Source organism: Oenanthe melanoleuca, chromosome 1, assembly GCF_029582105.1.
Source record: "Oenanthe melanoleuca isolate GR-GAL-2019-014 chromosome 1, OMel1.0, whole genome shotgun sequence".
In the NCBI taxonomy this organism is placed as follows: domain Eukaryota; kingdom Metazoa; phylum Chordata; class Aves; order Passeriformes; family Muscicapidae; genus Oenanthe; species Oenanthe melanoleuca.
The window spans coordinates 35,922,503-35,936,949 of record NC_079333.1 but is presented as its reverse complement, the minus strand read 5'-3'; the positions used below and the strand labels follow the sequence as shown (position 1 = coordinate 35,936,949).

Below are 14,447 nucleotides of genomic sequence, written 5' to 3'. Positions count from 1 at the left end.
CAGGTATTTAATTTTTATTGTTTTAGTAGTTTCTTTTTTTTTTTCCTAATTTTGACTCATCATCTTTTTTTCTCATTGTCCTCAAAGAGAGGACAGGAAGAAAGAGAAAATAAAATATGTTTTGCTTCCCCATCCTCCTGGAGGTAGGTACATACTAAACTGGACTGGCTGAAACCTGAAGGAGAAGTCATATTACCATTCTTCCTAGTAATGACATTATTTCCTGTGCAGGTGCCCTTGAGCACTCATGGTAAGGGTTTGGGTTTTGGCTTTTCTTGAAAAAGCAAGCCCTTATAAAAAAATCGAAATCAGTGAGGTCAAACCTTGCAGGAAAAATGTAATTTTTTCTACACAAACTTCTTTGAAATCCAACATAAAATTTTCCATCAGAACTGAAAGGAAATAGCACTCCTTCCCCCAGTTTGCCAGTTCCCTTATCAATTCTTGTTGAAGTTTGGGTTTAGGAAACAGATGTCTTCTACTAAGAAGGTCAAACAACTTCCCCCAGAAGGGCTGAGTCTTTTCTGCTGCAGCTCTTCCACTTTGTGTGAAAAGGTGAATAATTAGCTCCCCACACCAAGAATCAGACTGATTAGACACTTGGTTGATTTAAACTCTCCAGATTAAACACAAATGCACTAATCAGCTACCAACAGAATCCTTTTCATAAATCCTGGTCCAAATAATATTTAACTCTATAAAACTCCTTAAAGAACACAATCAAATTCACCACAATTAACTCATATAACCTGTATAAACATATCTGTAGGAGAGTCTCAAATCTTATTCTGGCTTCCTGAATTAGGCTTTCAACACCAGTGTTTTCTCTCACATCCACCCAAGTACTAAATATTCAAATGCTAGGAACAAAGAACAGAAATCCAGGCTCATCATTCAAATCTACTGACCCCAAAACTAGCTGGATTTTTTTTTTTTTTCCAGAACTGGTGAAAAAACCTGAGACCATTCTGCTTGTGAGGCAACAAGCCCTGCAGAAGGGCATCTGAAACTCTGGGCAACCTATGCAAAAATGAGAAAATGCTTTGGATAAGGTAGCTTATTGTTTTTCTAGGTTGCATTACTCAATGCTATTAAATCTGCTGTAAGGTATGGGAAGGTATTTCCTGAAATTACACTTCTTTTAATGTACAACAGATCATGGTGAGGATGTTACACTTTTGTCTGTATCCACAATTCAGGTTATCCCCAGAGGACCTCCAGGGTGCTCGTGCTGCACAGCACTCAGTCCTTGGAGGACAGCACTCTCTGTCCTTGGAGGTAGCCAAAAGCCATCAGGACTGAGTCCTAGATAACCTGCTGTAGATGTCCCTGCTTGACAAGGTGGCTGGACAAGAAGCCTGCTATTCAAGGAAGAATCAGATCGGTCTCATCAGTGACTCTGGGAAGCTCCTGGATTTTCCTCCCCAAACCAAAACATGGATACCAGATGGCTCCTAGCAGCATGCATGCTACCACATCCCCTTTGAGATGCACTGGCACAGCCCTGGGCTGGGGAAGGGCTGTGGGGGCGAGGGGCAGCTAATCACAGAGCAGGGAAGTCTGCACACTGCAGAACTTTGCAACCAAATAAAGGCCACTCCTGCCAATTTTTTACCTACATGCCTGTTTTCCTGCACACTGGCTGCATGCAGTACAAGGTGCTGGCTCAAAGATGGCCCAGTCCATCTGTACTGGCTGGTAGTGCAGGGAACTGGGATGATCTGCCACATCTTTAAACACTGGCTAATGGAGAGAGAGGCTGGAAGGCAGCAGTGGCAGGCAAGACAGAGCTGCCTGACAAGGCTATTCCCATTTTGAGCAAAATTGGAATCTCATATCCATCACAAACCCAGTAGAAAATCAATTGGTCAGCAAAGCCACTAAACTGACTACAGGTCTGGATGGCTGATGCCCCAGTGGTGAAGAAGGAAGATGGATCCATCCTGCAGAAGGACGGATAATGCACAGTTCATTTTTAGTACAGTAAGTGCTCCTGCCTTTGGTAGACTACACCATCAATCATCCTGGAAACAGGCCTCAGCCCAGAGGTCATTCACAAAGCACAGCATCTGCAAATGAGGCAGGATTTAACCCTGGCTTAAAGCACTGCTGAGCTTAGATGATGCTGTCATTCATTCTTGTACTGTGTGAGCGAGGCCACAACACTCGGCATGCAGAAAACAGGAGCTGCACTGGAACTGAGGATGTGCCTGCATCAGCTTTGGGCTCCACCTTTATTCTGAACTTTATCAGTTTTTTTACATCATACTTGCCCCAAATTCCCATGTAGGTTTCTTCAGAGTTGCTGCCCCAGCATGAACCTAATTCCTTTGAAACAGGCTGATACTGCAGTTGGGTTTGCTCAGGTAATTACACCTCAGCATTCATTCCAGCTCTTCTTGTGCCTTAATTTGACCAAAATGGAGTAATTTGGCACTTTGCTTTGGAGACAGTGGGAGGTGAAAAATTCACTGCTTTCTGTGAACCTCTTGATAAAATGTAGAACCAGCATTTTGCTTTCATTTCTAAGTTTGAACATTTCCAAACCTGCTGGTGGTAAGTAGCAAATACCTTACTGTGGAAATACTAAAAATTTCCAATTGCAGCAGTACAGGAGAAAGAATTGTTTTCAACTAAAACTACTAAAACATCCTAACAAATAGACTTATGTATATTCTCTCTTCTTCAGGAGACCATGTAGTTTAAGATCCCCAGCTGTATGTAGAGGTTATGGGAAATGAACTTGTGCATTAATAAACAGTTAGAACTGTTTTCTTTTGTTGAATACTGTGAAGGATTACAATTCTTCCTTAGAGTGTCCAGCTGGTACAGATAGTTTCTAAGTATGTATCCAAATTAGAAATACAATAAATAGCAATTATTGTCCAGTTCTATAATTTCACAGGATATTATGAGATCAGGAACTTCAACAAATATCAAAGGCACAAGACAGATATAACACTATTTTTCTCTTAACTGGAAATTGTCCTAATTATCCAACAGTGTCTGAACACAACATTCTCAGGATTCTGTTTAATTGTTGTGGACCACTGAGGGACTTCTCTCAAGTTTTCTCTCAATAGCTTCAATATTCATATTCCTGTCCTTGCAGTACATAGCCCTTCAAGCCCAAAGCAGAGCAGGCAAATTTTAAGACTGATCACAAGATGTTTCCTGAATGTTTAAAATTCATTTGTACCATGATTACTGCCTCCACTGATGTTTTCAGGATAATACTTCAAAAAGCCTTAGAGGAATATCACAGCCCATCAGGAATATCAATAATACATTTTTTCTCTCATAGGAACATTACACTACCTGAACTCATTCATTATCTAGCAATAGGGAATCAGTAATTTTAGTAGGGACTAACGGAACAGTAATTAGAATAAAATCTACTTTTAGGGGCTTGTTAGTAATTTACTTATGATACACTGAATAGTTTGATTTTCAGACCTAAGCATTAAGGAAGCACATAGCCCCTTCTCATTAATCACATCCATCCCTCACTTTAACTTCTCTAGTTTCAGAAGGAAGGCACAGGAACTGGCTCATGGTTTGTGGGGTTTGGTTTGTTTTTTTTCATTGTTAACCATCTTATTATATAAAGTTGCTGCTAGCAAGAACTTTTCTTGACAACTTTTTATTCTAATTGTGTCTCCTCTCTCCTTGAATGTCATCTTACCTACAAGAAAAATGGTAATTAATACAACAGTGGAAAATAACAACACTGTCTCTTCAGACGGTTCAGTGGTTTACCAGCAATAATTGGTTCCTCACTGCAGGACAGTATCACAATTTTAATTGTGAGTTTTCAACCATAGCATATAATGCAGCTCTTCAAAGATACATTAATGAATGTTTGCTGCTCCTTTATGAATTCCTGTATATCTAAACTATCAGCCTCACAAATAACTGACACTTCCAGCATGCACTCTACTTAGAAAAAAAAAAAAAATTTTTTTCATTGAATGAAAGATCTGCTTTTTACATGAAACTACTCAGGGCATAGTTTTACAAAACACCTCCAAAATACAGGAGAAAAAAACAGAAAACCAAAAAAGTTATTTACTTCAACTCAAGTGAATGATGTAAAAAATTTTCTAATATTCAGTAGGTTTTACCACTCTATTATGCAAAAAGACTCCCCTTTAAATATTTATAATTGAACCCACATTTCAAGGCTAAGGTCCTCATATAATAAACTATTACACTTTCAAGAATGTGCAGTTAAATAACCAGAACATTTATAATGTACATTCACAGTGTACAATAGTTTTATGCTAAAGTAACCAGCTGGAACAAATGGGAGCTATTGCAGTATAAAACTCAAGAAAAGCTGTGATTAATCAGGTATAGGTCCCTGTGGCATGTAACTATATTATTTGCATAAATAGAGGCATGAGTATTCAAAATCATGGCTCAAGAAAAGAGGTGAGACTACTGAAGGAAGAAAGTTGCAATTTAGCCCCACAACCATCATTTCTCCCTAAACAGAGCTACTGATCAAGAGAAGACTGCATGCTTCTGTGGCTGCTGCAATGCTTTTCTATTTGTCACACCATTATGTCAAGATCAGACACCAGCATTTTGATGTAAACAAAGAGAAGAGAAAGAAATGGGGAGGATAAAGAAGGAGGAAGAGAAAATGAAGAAATTTAGCAATAGAAAAGTGAATCTGCACCAACTCAGAAAATTTTCATACATATTATTTATTTTTTTGCAACATTATGCACTTACCAACATCAGGATCAGTTGCTTGGACTCTTGTTAACAAAGCTTTAGTGGCTGTATTCTCATAGACACAAGCAGTGTAGTGGTCAGATGAAAACACTGGTGGATTATCATTAACATCTTCTAAAATAAGATGGATTTCTGATTGGCAAAACCTGCCACCACCATCAGTGGCTCGGGCAACCAAGTTGTATGCAGGGATTTTCTCTCGGTCAAGAGGGGCCAAAGACTTCAGCTCACCTGAAATTATTTAAAGCAGCAGCTATCATTATTATTGTAGCAACACCCTCAATTCTAGACAGCCTAAGTGTCTCAAAACCATGTGTTTCACAGAAATAGGAAAGAGAAAACAAAACCAACATTGCACATTCCAATGAACAGATTAAAAACTCACAGCAGCATCACTTCCCCTTCCTCTTTACCCAAAAAAGTGAGGTTCCAATATAAATGCAGGGACGACAAGCCATTCATGGTGGCTTTAACAGCAGCCTGCAGTTTTACCCATATGAACACCACCATGTTTTTCCAAGTCTGTCCTTCTGTCACTGTCAAGGTTTACAGACTCCTTAACATAGAAACACATCCTTTTTAGCAGTACCTGCTGTGATATGGCAAAGGGTAATCATTTTAAATTTAAAGAGGGTAGATTTAGACTAGATATAGAAGACATTTTTTATGATTAGGGTGGTGAAACCCCGGCATGGGTAGCCCTAGAAACCTTAACTGGATGGGTCTCTGATCAACACAATCTATTTGAAGATACATATGGCAAGATGATCTTCAAAGTTCTCTTCCAGCCCAAAATATCCTGTGGTTCCTATGATAAATCTCTGATTTAACTTGAAGTCTGCAGAGAAACAAAAGGATCAATATCCACTGTTCTGGTTATAACATCCAGCCTGGCCAACCAAGGTGTCCCCCCTTCTCCCTCCTGCCAGCACAGGTCACCCACATCTGCCAGAACTGGAACAACTGGCTCACAGGCACGTGTAACCTAACTCTACAGTACCCAGATGAGGAGGGGGTAAGGCTATTCAGGAACATTTGGTTGTCTTCTTACCATTTTCTGGATCTAAGTAAAATTTGTTGTTCCCCGAGCCATACAGAGAATAGCGAATTTCACCATTGGAGCCGATGTCAGCATCTTTAGCGCTGATTTTGAGAATTACTTTGTTTGGTGGAATGTCCTCAGGAAACAATGCTGTGTATGCAACCTAGAGTCAAAAACAGACATGTAAGTTATGCTGTAGCAGTATTTTACAGTCTTTGAACTACCTTTTTTAAAAAACTGTTTGTAGTACATCTTTCTATACAGGAAACAATTTTCCTTTACACAACACATTCCTAGAAATTCAAATCACTGTTAAGCTCTGAGGTGTCACAGAAAAAAAGCCAAATTATGACTGTGAATAGGGCTCAATGCAATACTATTTTGAATCTTCTTAGGTGCTTAATGCAATACCATTTTGTATCTTCAGTTTATTCCATTGACACCCATGAAATGAAAATCCTGATGAGTGTGCTAACAGAAACAATTGTTTTTATCACCTCATCCAGCAGTTTTGAGGGAAATACAGATTGTGATTCCCCAGAGTGGCAGAATGGTTTTTGCAATGACAGTAATCCATCAGTGAGTGATAATGTAACGTTGGAAATTACAGGAGTATATGCATGCACAACACATACACACACACACACATATATAAAAATTTTTTTTAATTTTCTCTAAGTAGTACCATTAAGGAACTCTGGGTTTCTTTCACACAGACCTTTCTATTGCACTAACATCAGTTCCCTGGATTGCCTTTCCACAGAATACAAGACAGCCAGCACTCTGAAAGCTGTGGTCAGGCCCCACTGCATGCATTCCTGACAAGAGGACAGCAAGTTATATTCTTCTGTCATTTGCACTGGATGTCTGTTATCTGAAAATTTGAGGAAAGCTGGAGTTAAACTAGACTGATGACATTTCCACATGGGTTGTGAAGGGAGAGCACATTATTTTTTGCAGGGGAGGAGTAGCTGCCCAATGCCACCTCAATACATCATTTGTTGTAAAGCCAACTAAGGCTATGCACAAGACTCCTTTGCAAGCTTTATGAGATCATTATCCTTCAGTTTTGGCTTCACCTGCTTTACCCTGCTTCTCTCCAGATCACTGCATTAAGACCATAAGGATGAAAGTCAGCATTGCCTATGAATACTCTGAACACTTGCAAACAGCAAGAGACACCTGTAGGGAAAGAATTGCTCTCAACACAGTGGTCCATGGCCATGGGTGTTGTTAACTCACCTGTTCACAAACTGGATTATTATCATTAACATCAGTGACAGTCACTTCCACAGCAGCTTGGGTCACAAAGAGGCCATCTGTGGCGGTGATGTTCAGATAATAAATGTCTTGCTCTTCCCGATCCAGAGGCCTTTTGACATAAACTTTCCACTCATTCTGAACCAGCCCCAGAGCGAACTTCCCTCTGGGATTCCCTCCTGCAACAAGACAAGCAACACACCCTGAGCTGTGATGTCCCATCAGAGCTGCTGCCTGGTTTAAACACAGACACACATCACTAAGCAGCCATCATTTCTTTCATGGCTTTTGGTGCTTCCAAACTTGCAGACTCAGGAAATCTGTAATGAAATTATACTCCCTGTGTTTATTACCCCCTGAATGCCCTGTATGAAAGTGAACTGATAACTTTCACTGGAAAAAAAAAATCCATTTAGCAGAGCTGAAGATGATCTCTTGTTCAGCTCCCTGTAAGGGTAATCAAATTCAAACTGTGAACAATCAATAGTTCTCTTGGGCTGGTACAATTGTCTTTCCACTTAGTCTCGGGAGAGGATGTAATACACTGTAGCTCTTGTTACCAAGACAATTTCATTAGCTGTTGATTATGCAATCAAGGACTGGAAGTGGGTTCTGTTAAGGAATCCTCTAATGAAAGCTTTATCATACAGCTGTGCCATTCTTGTGCTTATTAAAATTCCAGTTTTTAAAAAAGTTTACACGACACAGGAAGACACATTAGTATTAAACAGTCCTAACAAGAGGTCATTTGAGGAACAGTTGGAAAATCAGCAGTACAAATAGATCAAATGTATCCAAGAGTGAAAGGTGAGCAGGAGATAAAGCAGAAGAGGTTTTTACCACGCCATATCACTGACACTGAACCTGGCAATGCTGCTCTTCCAATCATTAAATTGCCTGGTGACAAAAAGAGGCTGGGAGAGGCAAAGTTTTGGTCCACATTATTCTCAGGAGGAGGGGAAAGGCAGGGGAAGGGAAGGGAAGGGAAGGGAAGGGAAGGGAAGGGAAGGGAAGGGAAGGGAAGGGAAGGGAAGGGAAGGGAAGGGAAGGGAAGGGAAGGGAAGGGAAGGGAAGGGAAGGGAAGGGAAGGGAAGGGAAGGGAAGGGAAGGGAAGGGAAGGGAAGGGAAGGGAAGGGAAGGGAAGGGAAGGGAAGGGAAGGGAAGGGAAGGGAAGGGAAGGGAAGGGAAGGGAAGGGAAGATGTCACATATAGAAACGTGCAGTAATTAAGGTGAGCACAGTTGTTAATGTTTCCAACAGTTATTTACTCTTTTATCTGAAATGGCACAGTCTCCTGCCTAGTCCATGAAGGAAAGCACCTTCAATTACCTTTCTATGAGTCTGACCCAAACCTCCTGCCAGACCAGACAGCAGAATCTTCTGAACAAATGTTATGACTTTACTCTGCTAGTCAGCTAAGCCACATACAGCTGGTTGCTCATTTCCTCCCCAGTGGGAATGGGAGGAGAATCTGAAGGGTAAAAGAAAACTCATGGGTTGAGACAATGACAGTTTAATGGGTAAAACAAAAGCTCTGTGTACAAGCAAAAGAAAAAAAAATGCATGGCAGGTGTTCAGCCATCTCCAGGAAAGCAGGGCTCTGTCACCCTGATGGTTACTTGGGAAGAGAAAAGCCTTTAACTCTAAACACCTCCCCTTCCTCCTTCTTCCCTCAGCTTTTATGTGCTGAGCATGCTGCCATGTGGAGTGGAATATCCCTGTGGTCAGTTGGGATCAGATATCCCAGCTGTATCTCCTCCCAAATCCTTGTGCACCCCTACCCTCCTCACTGGTGGGATGTGAAAAGACCAGAAAAGGCCTTGACTCTGTGTAAGCTCTGCTCAGCAGTAACTAAACCATCCCTGTGACATCACAAATCCAAATCACAGCTCCATAGCAGATTCTACTTAGAAAATTAATTCTACCCTGGCCAAAGCCAGTAAAACCAACTACCCAGTGTTCTGTGCCCAGCTTGGTCTGTAAAAACGTATCTGCACATTTAATAATTTAGGATAGAGCACTATAGTCACAGCAAACTCATGTGCCACAGAAACTGAGTGAGCACATGTTAAAAAGCACCATGATGCTACAGTGGCTGGAGGATAATTGCAGCTAACCCACTACTAGCTCTTTGCCCACCATATTAAGCTTTCTCCTATGGTCTTCAGGCAGGAATTCAATCTTAGAACTACCTTCCATGTTGCTCACGTTTAAAAGTGGTATAAAACTATTAAGGGAATGCTTATTCTTTGCTGGAATACGTTCAAGAATGTCAAACATGCTAGTGTACATTTGCTTACAAATTAATCAGGGTTCTGACACGTGTCATGGGATATGTACAAGCTGAATAGAAAGACCAGGTTCTTAAACCTTCCCCTGTAGTACTTCCACTGAATGCTTGCATAAGTATTACAAAAAAAAATAATTCAAGGCTGAATTTATTTGTCTTGACTCTGTTGTCAGGGCATTAGTGTCTCTGATGTTGCTTCTGTTGTCACAATTTTGTCAGTTCTCAGGGATCTTTTTGTCAAAATAACACACAGAGGAGGTCTGAATTTGAAGTTGAGCTAAAACCAATCAAAAAAAGTCTAATGTTCATTCCACAACTTCTTTCTACAACAAAAAGCAGGCAAGAGGTCATAGGCTGTAATCTATGCCTTCTTCATTAGCCACCAGTGACAAGATAGACTGGTTTCTATATAATATGAAAACTAAGTTAGTTGAGTCAGTCTGAGCAAATCTTTCTTGTTAAGAGTCACCATTTGTGCTAGCTGTGACTGTGCCAAAAAAAGCAAGTTGTAATGAATATGATTTCCAGAAAATTAGTCAGATAGGCATTGTAATTATAAAAGGCTTTTGAATCATACAGAGCACTAAATTCATGTATCAAATACAGATATTTTCTGTTGATAGAAAACCATCCTTTTTGATCACAAAACCAACAAGTTTTCCCACTGATTCCTATAACAGTCTGGAATAATCACCAGAGGACACATTGTTTAATCTGTTGTGTCATATAAACACACATTTCTGCTAAAGAGGGTTACACAGGGTGTTGATGTGTATTACTGGCCAGATCTGAAGACAATCCAAGGAAATGAGAATCTGTCCACTGACTTGAGTCTGAATGTGACTTCAAAGAAGGCAGACCCCTGCTGATTGACATTAAATTCCTTCTACTCAGTTCAATGCCAGCATAAAAAAAGCTTAACTCTCCTTTATAAACAGCTTTAATCTTGTCATAGTGAGTTTAATGTTGTCAGCCATTAAGAAAAGTAGTCTTAAATATTCTTATTTTGCTCCATGATATTAATCAGGGCTTTCCTGCATATTAGTTCTTTTGTAAAAGAAAATGATTAACTGTCCTGACCAGCTAGGAAGCGATACACTCAAGGTACAGGCATCCCATTGCTAAGAAAAGAGGAAAGGTAAAATCTAATTAAAATCAGCTGGTGGCTTTTATGGTTAGCAGTAACAGTACCTGGGAGCAATTTTAAAATCACTGTTGCTTTGTTGCCAATGGAATGGCTTTTAAATCATACCTAGGAATTTGGGGAATATGTATTAAAAATGGTCCTTAGGATCTCTTTTCCTTCCCTTTACTCCACTAGAAAAGAATCAATCAGAATGATCAAGAAACCTGTGCAATAAGCAGGAATAGAGGTTTATCTGCATGTCTTTTTTATGAGCATTTTTTTTTTTTTGTTGTTTTTTTTGTTTTTTTTTTTTTGTTTTTTTTTTGTTTTTTTGTTTTTTTGCTCCCTGGACTGGCTTTACACTTCGCTGATGGAAGGCAAAGGTGGACTAAGTGTAAGAGAAATAATGAGATATAAATCTAAAACAACACCAAGAAAATATTCTTAAAAAAAGCAAGGCAAAAAAATCCACACTGTGGCCCAGGAAACCATTTCCTACTACTTATACATATGTCTTGATGCAGATCTCGTTCTGCAGTGATTAATTAACTTTTTCACTAATATATGCAAGCAGATTCAGTTTCCTAGGGGCATTCTAATTAATTAGTTTTTCACTCTGAATAATGTAGCTTTTCTAAACGGAAGCCTCCTGACTACATGTATTAATGGATTCTTTAAAATCTTTTGGCAGTTTTCTTATGTTCTACTTTGAATGTCACAACAGTGAAGTGCTAGCTACAAAAAAAACACCCCAGTAACTTTTTAGAAAGGCTTTGAGGCTAAAAGAATCTGCAGTATCTTTTATCTTTTGTTACTTGAAGTTTAGATAATGCTCTCCCTCCCTCCCTAGTCAGCAAATAGTACAAAGCCAAATCAAGCTCAAGTTTAAGTAAAGAAAGAAAACAGCCAGATACAAATGAAATGCAGAGACACAGTGATCCAAAATAAACAAATCCTGACACACATCATTACTAAAGCACACACAGAGGCCATTATAGCAACTAAAAGGGAATGGAAAACTAGAAGCCAACAGTATCAATTTTCATTGCAATGTCCCCATCTGGGAGGGGGAACTGAATATTTACTAACTTACTTATTTAGCTTCTGTCTTACATTTATGCATTTATTTAGGTACTTTCAATTCCCAGTTAGAACTTTAGGCATTTTCTTCACACAAAATCAATAGGTTTATCCTCCACTCCCAGTTTAAGATGTTGCATGTTTATTGAGCTTCTGAAATGATAAATCCAATCCTCTTAGCTTTACTACCATAAAATTGCACAAATTGTTCTTCATCTGGCAACACAAGGCCTTCCCAAACACTGAAACATCTATTTCTCCAGAATTCCAGTATCTCAAACATATAATAAAAACTAACAAAAGCCACACCTTTGCTCTGACTGAGCAATCAACCCAGCAAATAGCCCACTGTGTACAACACCTTTCTTCCAAAACACAATGTCCATCCTCCTTGTGTTCAGCTGAACCAAGCTTAAAGACTATTGACTCCCCAGCTTTATGTGCTTGATGAAGCCTAATTAACATCACTGAGGAAAATAAAACACTTTTACTGTACCAATGACTTGGAAGCTGACATTCTCCTGGTGGCTTTTCATGGTTAGACACTCTTAAATCTCAGTAATATCTGGCTGGGTGTAGGTTGGCTAGACATCAGAAGAGCCTTGGTTTTAGGCAAACTGCCTCAAATGATATAGGCAATGACCTTAAATAAGCCTTCAAAAGAAAGCTACTCTGCTTCCTAAGTGCATTTGTGTCATCTGCACTTCCTATTGATTTTCTATTAAGATTTATGTAGAGTGCTTTTGCTTTGTGAACATCTCCAGCTGCTATTGAACTACAAATAACAAAGAGTAAGTGCAAAATTTTTTCCCTCACCATCAAATGCAAACAAATGTGGACTTTACAATGGCATCCACAATCATGGAAAACAATCATAAACTGAAGGAATCCAAGCAGAATATTTATTTATCTACCCAAATGTATCTACTAATTTTCAAGACTGACCAGAAGACTGCAATGGGATTTCTATTTCTCAAAAGAGCACAAAGGACTCTTCAGTGATCACAGCTGCCACAGAATGTTTATTTCTCTTATTTTCTAAATAATGATTTCTTCTATCTATCTTCTGTGTGCTACTTTTCTCCAGACGCATTTTCACAAAGCTGTTTTTAGTGGATCCACATGAGTCTCATAATTTGTTTTCTTCTTCCTTTTTGTTAATGTACCATTTTTAATCAGAATTTACTGTATTCACAAAAGTTTCTATGAATCAGAATGCCTCCAGAAAGCCACAGCTTTTAAATAATCATCTAGATAATCTGATTCCATGAAATACTCTAGTGCACTTCCTGAGATCAACTTGAGGTAAAGTGTGAATAGACCATTTTGAGAGTGAAACTATATTTTAATATGTTCTGACATTTTAATCAAAAGAACCTAATTTCTCCTTGTGCATTGCTCAAATGATTAAATTCAAAACAAGTGGAATTTCTGAACCCATGTGGTTTAGTAATTGTACAGTAAGAAAGTTTTGGGTTTTGACATCTAATGTTTTCAGAGCTAACAGAAAAGCAAAATATCTGTCATATTTTGAACTGTGACAGAAACTAAGGTACAGAAATCTATAATTTTTGAGTCACATCTGACAGTTGTTATTAAAAAGTCCAGTTTTTGCTAAATTAACACAGGTCTGTGAAGAAAAAACACTGTGTAACTAAAGGCGTAATTCATTGTAAGAGATGACTGCCAGACTTCACAACAAAGCCAATGACCACAGTGCACTAACATACCTTTGTTAAAAACCTAAGGGTTTTCATTCCACACACTGTGATCCCCAAACTCCTTCAAATACCCCAAAATCTCTAGTATGAGGCACTAATTATTTGCTTTTACATATGTGGGAGCTGGACCACCAGCAGCTAATGCACCTTGTCTAGAGCCCCTAAATCCTGACATTTATACACAGGACTGCTTTTGCCCCTACTTCTAATATCCTACAGCACATTACACTATAAACACACAGTCTTTGCAAACCTTTAAAGTGAATCCAAAATTTCAAGCTACAATTAATCAACGAATTTCTGGTTGCTTTGAGAATGATGCTACCTGTGATGTGGAACACAGGCAGTCTGTGGCTAACTGGATGCCACACCTCTGCCTACACCCCATCCCATGGCCACCTTCATTTTGATAGCTAACAAAGGGGTAAGAGCCTTATCCTCCAGAGCAGAATACACAAACTATTTTCCCATTAGTTAAGTAATTTCTGCCCACAGCCTGCTTCCTACATGCAGTCTTATGTATGCTGAATCTCATCCAGTGAGAAATTTGTGCATTTTCCCAATAACTTGGTTATTGCTAGGTAGTTAATACTAGCTCTTGAATTGCTAAGGCTGGGGGGAGTGAAAAAGTTGTTCCCCAACAAAATCTATTGGACAATGCATGATGGAAGGAGAAAAATAACTGCAGCACCCATCACTCATAACATATTTGCACAAAAGCCAGGCTGAATCTAGGATAAAAGAATGATAATAAATATTACACAATAGGAAAGAGCAACATTACCATGCTTTGAAAAATGTATTAGTAATGTAATCAAAATTTCCTTATGCTGTATATAACAATGCATGGCAGCTAACCAGTGCTTCTAAGTATATTACTCCTTCCCTAGCCAGAAATCTGTGCTGATAAGAAATAGCATCCCCTCACTCCACAATGTAAAATTCATTTGTGCCCCCCCACCACTCCACATTCCAAATAGTGGTATTTCAAAACAGCTCTGGCATCTACTTTCCCATCTCAAAAAGAAAAATGTTATTTCAAAAAAAGTTTAAATGCTTGTAAGTATAATGATTTTCTCTGTAAGAAGAAAATTTTCCTTTTCCCTTGTTTGAAACATTAAGTCATGATGGGTTTTCAAGCTGACATATCAATTATGATGGGTTGATGGCTACACTACATTGCACT

The 14,447-nt window shown here is 39.0% G+C and overlaps 1 protein-coding gene across 1 annotated transcript in view; it reads right to left on the bottom strand.

The window, feature by feature from the left end:
• The window catches only part of FAT3 (FAT atypical cadherin 3), a 323,797-nt gene that overhangs the window by 62,814 nt on the left and 246,536 nt on the right, over positions 1–14,447 (bottom strand). Inside the window, exons 11-13 of the mRNA XM_056496985.1 lie at positions 7,028–7,224; positions 5,795–5,948; positions 4,741–4,974 (exon numbers count right to left, since the gene is read on the bottom strand). Coding sequence (XP_056352960.1) covers positions 4,741–4,974; positions 5,795–5,948; positions 7,028–7,224 — 585 coding nt within the window. The remainder of the gene's footprint in view (positions 1–4,740; positions 4,975–5,794; positions 5,949–7,027; positions 7,225–14,447) is intronic.